The sequence below is a fragment of the Dipodomys spectabilis genome, unplaced genomic scaffold (genome assembly GCF_019054845.1).
Source record: "Dipodomys spectabilis isolate Male_0828 unplaced genomic scaffold, ASM1905484v1 ptg000001l, whole genome shotgun sequence".
Lineage (NCBI taxonomy): Eukaryota > Metazoa > Chordata > Mammalia > Rodentia > Heteromyidae > Dipodomys > Dipodomys spectabilis.
The window spans coordinates 2,999,174-3,012,804 of record NW_024870678.1 but is presented as its reverse complement, the minus strand read 5'-3'; the positions used below and the strand labels follow the sequence as shown (position 1 = coordinate 3,012,804).

The following is a 13,631-nucleotide window of genomic DNA, read 5'->3' as shown; positions in this document are numbered from 1 at the left end:
AAATTCATAGAACCAGAAAGTAGACTGGTGGCTGCCAGGCTGGGAAGAAGTGCAGGAGTTATTGTTTAATGAGTATAGAGTTTCTGTTTACATGAAAAATTTCTAGAGACCTATTGCAGAATAATGTGAGTTAACACTATTGAACGAAACGTACCATTGTACTACTTAAGATGTAATATATATGGAGAGAAAGTACTATTTTTTGTACTATGTATATAGTACAAAAGCAAGTAGATGATTTCAAATAGTGCATCTTGCATGAATCTAAAGGGAAAGATTTGATGTTAGAAAATAAGTATAATGCAAAAAAATAAGTATAATGCATTCAAAAAGAAAATAAGTATAATGCATTCTACCATGAGTTGATTATAAATACTGAGGGAGGAGTATGCTTTAGATGAAGACTTTGATTTTTTCCTCACTGAAAGTAAACTATATATACCTTTCTGTGGATAAAATATAAACTTACATTCTTACATATGTGGGAGAGATTAGCCCCTCAGGAGGATTAAGCTATTTCATCTTAGACTGAACCCACTCACATGTACTTATGGTTTGTGGGCTACAGTGAAGTCAGTGTCCATATGGATTGGCAGAGCCCTGACCAGTGATGAGTCCCAGATGATGCACCAGCGTGAAGTCCTATGCAGAAATGTAGGTTACTCTAATGGGCTTCTACAGCCCATCCACCCTGGGATAATAACCCCATGGTTATTTTTAAGGTGAAATATAAGCTGTTAACAGCTTTTTTCCAAGCAGAGAACTAAGCATGCTGTTATTTCTAAATCTTCATTGGACTAGTATAGGATAAAAATAGTAATCTCAATTTCTTTGTCTTTTTAAGTCCTTTATTTGAAGGGAAACATATCCCACAAAGAATGACAGGCTAATTGCCATCATAATATTATTATTTACTGAATACCTACTACAAATCATACACTGGACAACCTAAGTATTTAATATTTTGCCCTAAACTACACTGTAATAAAATAGATAATGTTCTCATTTGAAGTGTAAAGTCCAGATATTAAGTTATTTCCATAAGGCCCACATAGCTAGCAAGGGGAAAGTCTGCCATAAACCCAAGCTTAAACTCTTTTCTGATGTCATCTCTGATAGACACAGAGTAAGAATTAAAAGGACTGAGTCCAGTTATTTTATTTCAAAACAAAAGTAAAATACTCTTTCATCTATTATACTTAATAAAAATAGCTGACCCAAAGCAGAGTTTGTCTATGTATTTCTTCTAACTTAAGGACCAAAAAACTACTGGTACCTAGTCAGAAATTTTATTTGTAGATGTACTAAGAATTAGTACAGTTGTTAAAATAGTTACATATATATGGCACCTCCCTACCATTCTTCCCATGAATAAAATCTAAGTCTTTACTTACATACTTAATGTAACTAATACACTAGTACATGCTTAAATTCTAAAACTTTTAAATTAGGATTTTAAGACCACCACTAATTTATCAGAGAATAAAAAGTCTTTAACTTAAAAATGCATATATTTTCATCGTATACTCCTCATAGCAGAAAATACAACATGGATTTATTTTCCCAAAATACCTAAAAAGAGGAAATGCTTATTTCTTTTAAAATATTTAGGTTACTCACTAAAATCAGTACTTTAAAAACTTTCAATATTTGTTAATACTGAAAAAATGTTCATGTTTGTTACCACTTCTTAAGAACCAAGAAGACCTGATTTCCTGCTCTGCTGGTGATTTGCATCGTGTTAAAAAGAAGGAATAGGTAGAGGCTCCAGGAAGGTGTGGTGACTCTGAATTCGGTGTAGAAGCTGCTTTGCCACAGGTTTGAATTCGGTTTCCCAGTGGATTTTGTGATAGTTTTTTAGGTCCTGATCAGAACTGCCATCCAGTGCTAGTTCTTCATCTATATCAGAAAAATTGAAATTATAGTATTTAGAAATGGAATCCTGCTGAATAGTTTACATTTTGATGATGTGTTAAACTCATCATGAATTTAATAATACCAACAAGATGCACCTAGTATTTGGGATTCAAAGGTTCTTAGGCCAGGCAGGTGCCAGTGGTTCATGCCTATAATCCTAGCTACTCAGGAAGCTGAGACCTGAGGATGGCAGTTCAAAGCCAGCCCAAGCAAGAAAATCTGTGAGACTCTTATCTCCACTAAGCTAAAAAAACAAACAAACCTGGAAGTGGAAAGTGGACCTGTGGCTCAGGTGGTAGAATACTAGCCTTGAGCACAAAAGCTCAGAGATAACGCCTGTACCCACAATTCAAGCCCCAGGACTGGCCAAAAAATAAAAGGGATTCTGTTTTTGTTGTTGACTCTGTGTGTGTGTGTGTGTGTGTGTGTGTGTGTGTGTGTGTGTGTGTGTGTGTGTGTGTGTGTGTGTGTGTGTGTGTACACATACCTACATACATATGATAGGTATTGGTTCTCAGGCTTGAGCTTTTTTGCTTGAGGCTAACACTCTACCACTTGAACCATAATTCCACTTCCCAAATTTTGGTGGCTAATTGGAGTCTCTCAAACTTTCCTGACCAGGCTGGCTTCAAGCCACGATCCTCAGGTCTCAGCCTCCTGCTTAGCTAGGATTGCAGGTGTGAGCCACTGGTACACAGCTAAAAAGCTTTTTATTCTACCAGTCCATTTCCTTTTTTTCTGACTAGTAAGATAGGGTCTTCACAATGTTATCCAGACTGGTCTTGAATTCCTAGGCTCACAAAATCCTCCCACCTCAGCCTCCTAAGTAGGAAATGACCATATGCTGTAAAAGTAAGAAAATAAAAATAAAAAAGTCTTCTTTTTCCTTTTAGTGGTTCTGGGAAGTGAACAGGACTTCACACTTACAAGGCAGGCACTCTACCACTTAAGCCACTCTACCACCTCCTTCAACTCCCTTTTCATAGGTTATTTTTGAAGTAAGGTTTTGCTTTATGCCCAGGCCAGACAGGACTTCAATCCTACTACTTGTGCTTACTTTTCCATGTTGCTGGGATAAGAGACAGATGCACAGCCATTGTGCTTCCCCTGTAGTTGTACACTGTTACACACAACTACTAGATGAGATGGGGGTCTCTCACACTGTTTTGCCTAGGCTGGCTTTGAACCTCAATCCACTTGCCAAGTAGCTAAGATTACATGCTTGAACAACTAGACTGGATTCAAAACACTTTTAATGGTTGTTTTTTAATACCAAGTTTTGAACTCAGGGCCTCAAACTTGCTAGACTTGCTAACTTAGCAGGCACTCTACTACTTGAGCCATGCACCCAGCCCCGGTTTTGTTTGATTGTTAGTGAGATGAAGTTTTGAAGGCTTTTCGGCCTGGGCTGACTTCAAACCATGATTCTTTGGATCTCAGCCACCTGTTATAGGCATGAACCACCAGCACCTGGCAAAAAAGGCTTCATTAAAGGAGTTATTTATTGTCTTTTATTCTTTACAAATATTTTAAAACAAGACTTCTTGTTTAGGCTGTATTTTTCTGAGATGGGATTTTGCTAAACAATAGTCCAAACTAGCCTCAAACTTAAGATCTCCTCCTCTGCCTCTCAAATACTGGAATTTCAGGCATGTACTGACTACTCAGCAAAACAGATTTTAGTCTCTTAAGAAGGCAGTCATTGCCTTTAAAGGGGCGGGGGGAGAGGCTGGGAAGGTGGCTCAATGGTAGAGTGCTTGCCCTGGGTTTGATTCCTCAGCACCGCATAAGCAGAAAAAGCCGGAAGTGGCACTGTGGCTCAAGTGGTAGAGCACTAGCCTTGAGCTGAAGAGCTGAGGAACAGCACCCAGGCTCAGAGTTCAGGACCCACAACCAACCAAAAACAAATTAAAAAAAAAAGGAAAAAAAAAGCCAACTTAAGATTGACTTCTTTTTTTTGGTCCGGTCGTGGGGCCTGAACTCTGGGCCTGGGCACTGTCCCTCAGCTCTGGGCCTGGGCACTGTCCTTCAGCTCTTCAGCTCAAGGCTAGCGCTCTACCACTTGAGTCACAGCGCCACTTCCGGCTTTTTTCTTTTTGCTTATGTGGTGCTGAGGAATCGAACTCAGGGCCTCAGGCATGCAAGGCAAACGCTCTACCACTGAGCCAACTTCCCAGCCCAAGATTGACTTCTTTTAATAATTAATTGAATTTGTACACAAATTTATATCCAAAAGTTGGATTATAATTTCATTTACCAAAGGATTAATAAATAACTTCTTTATATGCATAGTAGAAAAGTTAGTTATTTCGATGACTTACAGAAAAAGGAATCAGGAAATATTTTGGGAAAGTAGGTAATCTAAATTTGACACTTAACTGAAGGGCAGGAATGTAGCTCAGTGGTAGAGCATTGGTCTAGCTTGTGAAGCCCTGAGTTATAGATCCCTAACACTATAAGAAAATAAAAACAAACCTAGCACTGCTGGCTCATGCCTATAATCCTAGCAATTCTGTAGCCTGAGATCAGAGGGTTTGAAACCAGCCTGGGCAGAAAAATCTATGAAAATCAAATATCTTTGTCTCTAATTAACCAGCAAAAAAGCTCAAAGTGAGGGTATGACTCAAGTGGCAGAATAGCAGCCTTGAGTGAAAAACTAAGGCCTAAAACCAGCACGTGTGCGCAAAAGTAAAAAAACAACAACTGCAAATTGGGAATTGAGTGTGGCTTTTAAACTATCAGAATCATATCCCCCTCCACTTCCTCCTCCTCCTGCTCTCTTCCTCTTCTTCCTCTTTTTCTTCTGTCCTGGGCTTGAACTCAAGGCCTGAGTACTATCCCTGGGCTTCTTTTACATAACTCTAGCACTCTACTACATCTTTTACATAACTCTAGCACTCTACTACATGAGCCACAGCACCACTTCTGGCTTTTTCAGTTGATGTGGTACTGAGGAATCGAACCCAAGGCCTCATGCATGCTAGACAAGCACTCTACCATTGAACCATATTCCCAGCTCCCAGAATATACTTCTTTGAAATGCCAACCAACCCTTTAAGGACGGAAATGTAGTTCAGTAGTGGAACATTTATCTAATATAAGATGCCTAGGTGCTGTCCTTGAGCTTGTTTTGCTCAAGGCCAGTGCTCTACCACTCTGAGTCACAGCTTCACTTCTGGTTTTCTTTTGGTTAATTGGAGTTAATTACACTGTCCTGCCTGGGATGGCTTTGAACCACGATCCTCAGATCTTATTAGCCTCCTGAGTAGCTGGGATTACAGATGTGAGGCACCAGCACCTGACTTTTAATTTCATTTTTTTTTTTTTTTTTTTGTCGGTCGTGGGGCTTGAACTCTGGGTCTGGGCGCTGTCCCTCAGCTCTTCAGCTCAAGGCGAGCGCTCTACCACTTGAGCTACAACGCCACTTCCGGTTTTCTGGTGGTTTATTGGAGATCGGAGTCTCACGGTCTCTCCTGCCCAGGCTGGCTTTGAACCGCGATCCTCAGATCTCAGCCTCCTGAGTAGCTAGGATTACAGGCGTGAGCCACCAGCGCCCGGCTTTAATTTCATTTTTAATGCCAGGATACTCTTGAATTCTGTGAATACCATAAACATATCTAATTCAAGCAGAAAGATGAGTGACCACTGAAGTTTCTGTTTATGGTGGGCCTCACCTCCCAACCCAGGTAACAGACTTTCGGAAGGGGCACCAGCGTGCCAGTCAGAAGATTGGCTCTGCCATTTCCTTCCTAGGTCTGTGACCTGAGACAGACTGCTTAGTGCAACCACTAAAATGACCACAAATGTTGCTACTTACATAATTTGCAAACTTTTTTTCATAGGGGCAATTAATATCCTATTATGAAATGCTACATTATTCTGCTTACATCAGATTTTCTACCCTGACTATTTGTGAACGCACCCTGTGTACTTCAGCACTCTGGGTATTAAGGTTACCACCCAAGATAAGGAAGTGTGGAATCCCAGTGTGTACCTTCCCCACCCACCCTCCCCTCACGAGCAAGTAGACAGCTCTGCAGCTCTAAGATAAGTTCCAGGCAGACCCAAACACTTCACAAACCACTCCACAAAGACACTGTAAGCAAGCAAACCTGGCTTTCCCCTCTCCCTCCAGAGATAACCAGAAGGGAGTACAGGGAAGGGAATACTATGTTTGATGACTTCAAAACTCTTCTGTTTGGCTACTGCTTCTGGATAAGAAGAGCCTGCTAGACTCTGAGTGACTTCAGATTTCTACATCATCTTCTGGTTCACCCCTCAAGATATTTTTGGGAGCACTAGAAATTGCTTAAGAAAGGAATTCCCAAGCCAGCCATTGGTAGCTCACACCAGTAATCCTAGCTACTCAGGAAGCAGAGATCTGAGGATCAAGGTTGAACTAGACCAACTGGGCAGGAAAGGCTGTGAGACTCTTATCTCCAGCAAAAAGCCAAAAGTGGAGCTGTGGTTCAAGTGGTAGAATGCTAGACTTAAGCAAAAAGTTCAGAGATAGTGCCCAGGTCCTGAGTTCAAGCTCAGGACTAACACAAAAAGAAAAGAAAGGGAAAAGAAGAAAGGAGAGAAACAGAAGAAAGAAAGCAGCTAGGGCACAGGCTCATGCCTGTAATCCTAGCTACTCAGGAGGCTGAGAGCTGAGGATCGTGGCTCAAAGCCAACATGGGCAGGAAAGTCTCTGAGACTTTTATCTCCAATTCACCACCAGAAAACCAGAAGTGGTGCTGTGGCTCAAGTGGTAGAGCATTAGCCTTGAGCTGAAGAGGTCAGGTACAGTGCCCAGGCCCAGCCCGACAACTGGCAAAAAAAAAAAAAAAAAAAGGAAGGAAGGAATTTCCTTGTTTACGCCCTTCTTTCTACTTAGGGTTTGTGCAGCCACATAATAGTTTTTTGTTTTTTGTTTTTTTTGTTTTTTGCTATAGCTTAGATGAATTTGTTGGTCTAGAATATTTTCTGGTTATTGCTGTTATTTTGCTTTTAATCTAATATTAAAACTTTCTTACCTTCCTTGAGATCCAGCTTGTTCAGAAATTAGTTAATCCATAGTCAGACCACACTCAGTCTAATGGTTAAACTAGATAATAGCCAAATAAATTATAAGTGAAATGAAGTCTGAAGTTTCTAAGAAAAGATAGTGACTATAGAAAAGGTTCCATGTTACACTGTGTATCAAAAATTTGACCTTGTACTGCAGAATAGCAAATGCTGACTCAGTTATAATTTCTACCTGTATTGTTCACAGTAAGGAATACATTTTATATTATGATTCACTGTGTCCATACACAACCTTAGAAATTTATATACACTTTTTTTTTTGCCACTCATGGGGCAATTTCAGGGCCTGGGCACTGTCCCTGAGCTTCTTTTGTGCAAGGCTAGCGCTCTACCATCTGAGCCATAGCACCACTTCTAGCTTTTTCTGTTTATGTGGTACTGAGGAATCAAACCCAGGGTTTCGTGCATGCTAGGCAAGGATTCTACTACTGAGCCACATTCCCAGCCCTACATAAAAAACAATTTTTTTAAGTCAAGCATTGCACATGAAGAAACCTACCTTTACTGCATATAACCTATACCAGGATTTTTTCCTTTGCTATCTTATCTTTAAAAGATATTGGTAATAGTCAACTAAATTGATTTCATAGCCCACAGGTGAAAAAAAAAAAAGCCCTTGATTCTTAGATGACCAACAATTCTTCAGCTTTCTTTATTCAGTGAATGCTTTCAAATACCTAGATTTGAGGTAAGGTATTATAAAGGATTGTAAGACTCAGAACACTGAATCTACCCTAACCATAATAAAATGATCTTCATTATAGTTCCAGAGTCCTACAGCACCTAGAAAAGCTTCTCCTGCTTTGCCCGCTCTCCTGGCAAGGCCAACCCACTGCTGGAGGATCTGTCGTCAACCAGGCCTTCTTGTCTAAGGCACAGGTCTGGTAACTCTGGCAGAGGCTTGATGCTGCGCTTCTCCAGCTGGAACATCAGGCCCCATGGTCCTCCTCACAGAACCCAAGTGCCAGGTCCCACGCACATCACCATGAGCCTACAATAGCCTAGTGTTCTTTATGTTCAAAACACTCAACCGCACACACCCATCTCCATTCGCCAGCTTCCTGAGGGGTACATGGTGGAGGACTAGTGTGCCAGAGCACAATAATGAGCTTGGAAGAATTGCCTACAGCATGCCAGGAACCTTTAGATCATATCCCCCCCCCCCTCCCCTTTCTCTCTCTCTCTCCCCTCCCCCACCTTGTCCTGGGGCTTGAAGCCTGAGCTTCTTGTGGTCTGGGCTAGCACTCTATCACTTGAGCCACAGCTCTGCTTTTGGTGTTTTTGGAAGTGTTTTTGGACATAAGAGTCTCAAGGACTTCTTGCCTGGCCTGGTTTCAAACCGTGATCCTTAGATCTCAGCCTCTTGAGTAGTTAGGATTACAGGTATAAGCCCAACTAGACCATATTTTTTTTATAACACCTTTCCAGAAAGAAGGTCAACATCTCAACCACGCTGAAGACCACAACCCCTTTTCCCCAGTCACTCAGCAAGAAGAAGCTAGGTAACTTTTATTACTATGCCAAATATTATGCCATTATTTCCAAAAACAGCTATCATACTCCATCGTGGGCCGATGTGATTTCATATTTTACTCTGTTCTCAAAAGATCTTGGCTATTTCTTCATTTTTATTCTGAGTTATCATTGCCAAAGAATTGAAATTCAAGTGTACTCTCCTACATTCTCATTTCTTTCCCAAGAATACTGAGTAAACATTTCATTTTCATTTTTAAAATGTTTAAATAGTTGAACAAAGGGGTTTCGACTCAACATGTCAGTGTACAACTCCATTTCACTTCATCTGTACACAGCCATGACCATGGCAGAGGTAAAGGGCAGGCCAGACACCATGGCTGACATGCATGATCCAAGCTACTTGAGAGGTAGAATTAGCAAGATTCTATCTCAACCAGTAAGATGAGCTGCAATGTGTCAGTAATCCTAGCTATACCAGAGGCTATAGGTAGGTCTGAACAAACCCTGGACAGAAAAACAATCTTTATCATAGCTGGAGGCGTGATTCAAGTGGTAGAGCTCCTACCTGGCAAGCACTAGATTCTGCATCATAAGGGTCTTAGAGAGTCTTTTATTGATAGAAAAGCCAAGAAGCAGTATAAACCATATAAACCACAAGGCCCAGTCCTCATTTTTGTTTTGTTTTTTTTTGCCAGACCTGGGGCTTGAACTCAGGGCCTGGGTACTGTCCCTGAGCTTTTGCTCAAGGATAGCACTCTACCTACCACTAGAGCCACAGCTCCACTTCCAGCTTTTTCTGTTTATGTGGTGTTAAGGAATCAAACCCAGGGCTTCATGCATGCTAGGCAAGCACTCTACCACTGAGCCACATTCCCAGCTCATAATTCTTAAGAAATCACCTCTCCCTCCCTTATTTAGCACAATTGTACAAAGGAGTTCCACTGTGGTATTTCAGCGCACACCATAACGTACTTTGATTAAGTTCACCACCTCGACTGAGAGACATCTTGGTTTGCATGAGAAATCTGTCATGTTGTACGTTTGTAACTTGTTTATTTTTATCCTTGTCACCATCTACTCAGGGTGGAGTTAGGGCCTATCAGGTAACAGAACAGCAGCTGAACACAGGCTAGATGTTTATCTTCTGATGGAAAGTCCAGACTTTGTTAGGACTCTAGGCAAATCATTTAACCCTTCTCAACGGACTTTTCTCCTCTTTCTTACATTTAGCTAATGACCTCAGAGACATCTTGTTAGGGTAGAATGAACATTTTGTTTGAAGTACAGCTGGGCATGGTGGTGCCCACTTGTAATTCTTACTCTAAGGAGGAGGCTGAGGCAGGAGGAACAGAAGTTTGAGGCCAGCTTGAGCCACATAGCAAGACATTGTCTCAAATAAATAAACCATAAATGAAAGTATACAGCTGTACTAAAACAAAGGTACCACTGTTAGCTGGATCCATAGCACGGGGAAAGTACCTAGTTTGTATGAGGCAATACCCTGTCTCTAAATAGTGGCTCAGAATAAGTGGGAAAATAAAAGTTATAAAACGGTAGTACAGGAGAAAGCACACAGGCCATAATTAATGGCTAGATAAGAACTATAGGTTTCCTGTGACTATAACCATGGTCTTTGAAAGCTTTAGAAGGGCTTGTGAGGACAGAAACACGCATGGGCATGTGTGAAGGCCAGGGGTGGCCACAAGGGAAAGTTGGGAATGGAGTCTTAGGTGTAGGCCAGCTACAAAGAAATGCCTTCAGGGTATACTGGCCCAGTGGAGAAGATGGCCCCGCCCACAGCCTTGTCTGATTGGTCCTGATGCTGTGTGGCACCACCATCCTTGTTATTTATGGCTGATTGCCTCAGCTAGGTAACAAAGGAAGCCACAGATAGCCTCTCACGGAGGCATATAAAATCTTCATGCCACTGGAGTGACTCACTGAGCCAATCACATCTTCTCCCCAAACAGGAGACACAGAAAAGTGTGCCAGCAACAGAGATGCAGAAAGACAAACACTGAGTGCACCCAGGGGGAGGCCCAAGCTGCAGAAACTATGGCCAAACAGAAGCCTAGAGAGAGAAAAAACATCTTCCACCCCAGTGGATGCAGGGCTGGGCTGGGGCTCTGTTGCTCCCTGCTTTGAGGATTCTGGCTTCTGAGAGCATCACTGGGAGCCTTTAGGTGACCTCTTGTTTCCGGACTTCCTCCTCCCCTGCAAATCTTTAAACCCCTTCATGAACCTCAGTCCTAGCTACCTATCAGCCTCACCTGAGGAACTTTTCAGACCACAGATTCTCAAGCTCACTCCTGGGCTCCTGAATTTGAACGCCTAAGCCTGGGTTAAGACAGGTGTTTTTAATTCCACGGCTGATTTTAATGCTTCCTCTCCCCCAGCCCAGAACCAGATTAAGGCAATCTGAACAGGCACTTTTTGCTTCCTGCAACCAGACAAAGCTTAATGGTCACAAAAGGGCTACAGATGTCAATCATTTACAATCATGCTTAAAACCATTCTTATTCGTACACAAAAGTGTATGTACCTGAGAAAAGCAAACTTCATAACAACCTAGCAACTCTGACTCCTTCCAACACCTTCTGAATCTTGGTTCCTATTCAAAAATGTTTTCATACAACACTTTGAAAAGCACTGTAGCCATCTTTTGAGGTCTTGCTAGATGTCAGGTGCAGTCTACTAGACTGTCAATAGCGGCTCATATACCATCCTCACAACCCTGCAGGGTAGACACCCATTATTCCTAACTTCAACATAATGAAATGTAAATCCAAAGAGTCTAAGCCCGAGGTCTAAACATATGTAAGGGATATAGGCAAAGAGGCAAACTCAACCATCTGACTACAAGCCTACTGAGTTTTCCATTATGTCCTCAGAATGCTTGCTTGTTTGGGCCTCACAATTATCTCCCCCAGGGAAAGTCAGAGCTTATCATATCCATATTTGAGATGGAAACTCAGGTTATCAAAATTTCTCTTGTCCAAATCACAAGCCAAGAGGACTTGAGCACATAGCTACTAAATCACACCGACCCTTTCTAAACAGCCTTGCCAATCCAATGCCATGGCTAGGCACTCCACTCTTAACCAAGGCAGGAAAGAAATTATCCTAAAATGAGGATACTTTTAAACGTGAGAAGTATTCCTCTTCAGTTTGTAAGCCTTTGCTTTCTACTACTTCAGGATATGGAGCCTACTAGGGTGAAAACTAGTTTCACAGCCCTTTTGCCACATGGCAATTACCATAACTACTAATTAAATCATATACATCCATTTAAAAACACGACTTGATGCAAAGTAGCATTTAACCATATTTCCTCAAAGTTATGACAGTGTCTGTATCTTTAAGCAACAAAAAGAGGTTCTTGCTGAAGTCTATTTATGCAGCTAAAAAAACTGGGAGAGGGGGTTAGTTTCCAAGTTTCCAAGGAGTTAAACATTTTTGTTGTCTCCATTGTGAATAAATAACATTCAGGCTCTTCCAGAGAATTTCCAATCATAGTAATCCTAAACATTTTATTTTTTGTTTATAGAAAAAATACCCCAATATATATACCAGTCTTTATCCAAATGGGTCACAGAACAAATTTTGCTTATCTCACTTTGATAAAAACTCACAGATTCACAGTGAAGAATCTTACCTAAAAATGATGACAACAGGGCTAAGAGAGTGTTGGTATCTTCATCTCCAAAACACGAGGAAGCATTTGTGATGTTCTCACTGAAATTCCATAGAGTCTTGCAAACTAAGCAAGCCAGCTGCCAATCATTAGGACCAAAATCTCTTAAACAGTCCACTAACCTGAGTGAGAAAAAGGCAAATTGAAATATTACTCACTTGTACTCTGTCTTTTATTTTTGTATTTTTATAGCATGATGGTTGGTTATCCTTCCACAATATGTGTGAGGTATAACGGAACAATCATTTAAAATAATTTCCTATTTCCAACTTCAAGTGGCAAAATAACTCCTGAATTATTTTGTGTTCAATAGAATCTAAATTCCCTTTTTTTGTGTGCTAGACTAGGACTTTCCAAATGTTGAAATACCTTTGCTTAATTTGAATGAACTAAGGGGTGGGTCAAAATTCTCAGGAAAAACTATATCCTCTTGACTCAGTCAGGACACTGTGCCTTAAACTTACTTTTTAATTCCACCTCCTTCTTTCAGGATGACGCGTTTGTCCTTGTCCACGGTGAGATTTAGGAGAACACCACAGGCAGAAAAGCAGATGTCCTGATGCTTAGCGTCCAGCAGTGCGATCATGAACTTGTGTACTGCGAGGACAGAGAACAAATGCGGACCAGCCAAAGCTCTGAGGCAGGGGCCCCAGATGTATCTTGTTTCCCAAATGGCATATGGGACGTGGGAGGGAGTAGCTTACAAAGCTAGAAGCCTCATTGATGGACTTCACCCATCCTTCCTAGGTCTTTATCCCTCTTCCAGCAATCGGTGTCCCAACACCTATCTCCTAAGTGCCTAGTCTTGGCTTCCCACATCTTCTGCTCCAATATTATCACCAACTCCAGCAGTTCTGTCTCCAGAGCTGCAATAGAGACTCTGGGGGTGAAAAGAAGGAACACAGGAGATATTCATCCCTATTTCGGGTTGTTCTCAAGGGCCTTTGGAACTTCTGGAAACAACTCTTCAGTACATGCTGGTGTGTGGGAGGAGAGAGTCAGTTCCTGATGTAGTCTTACCTGAAGCCTCCCAGGCCTGGCTTGCCCCGGGGGGCAAGGCACCCCGGGGATCAGTTCCCTTCACTCCTAGGAAACAGACCTGGGAACCCTTTGCCCTGTTTTCTCATCCCCCACACCAGAGGATGGAGAATTAACTTAAGGTTTAAGAGAGAGGAAAAGAGGTGAGCTCCGCCTGTGCCTGAGGGTGATGGCTGCCAGGCTCTAGCCTCGGCCCTATTGATTGGGTTGGTCAAATGAGCTCAGCAAAGGCCACATTACATGCAAATATTCTGAACACTCTGAAGAACACATTCCAAAATGTTAGCAGTTCTCGCTGGGGCAGTGGGATCATGGCAGTTTGCTGCTGGGGTCATTGATCTTAAAACTATACTTGTCGGGCTGGGAATGTGGCTCAGTGGTAGAGCACTTGCCTTGCATGCCTGAGGCCCTGGGTTCGATTCCTCGGCACCACATA

The 13,631-nt window shown here is 41.8% G+C and overlaps 1 protein-coding gene across 1 annotated transcript in view; it reads right to left on the bottom strand.

Annotated features, from left to right (window-relative positions):
- Positions 1-758: 758 nt before the first annotated feature.
- The window catches only part of Armc2 (armadillo repeat containing 2), a 100,933-nt gene continuing 88,060 nt past the window's right edge, over positions 759-13,631 (bottom strand). The window contains exons 16-18 of the mRNA XM_042675029.1: positions 12,622-12,754; positions 12,119-12,279; positions 759-1,899 (exon numbers count right to left, since the gene is read on the bottom strand). Of these exons, the coding sequence (XP_042530963.1) occupies positions 1,742-1,899; positions 12,119-12,279; positions 12,622-12,754 (452 nt within the window). The 3' untranslated portion in view covers positions 759-1,741. The remainder of the gene's footprint in view (positions 1,900-12,118; positions 12,280-12,621; positions 12,755-13,631) is intronic.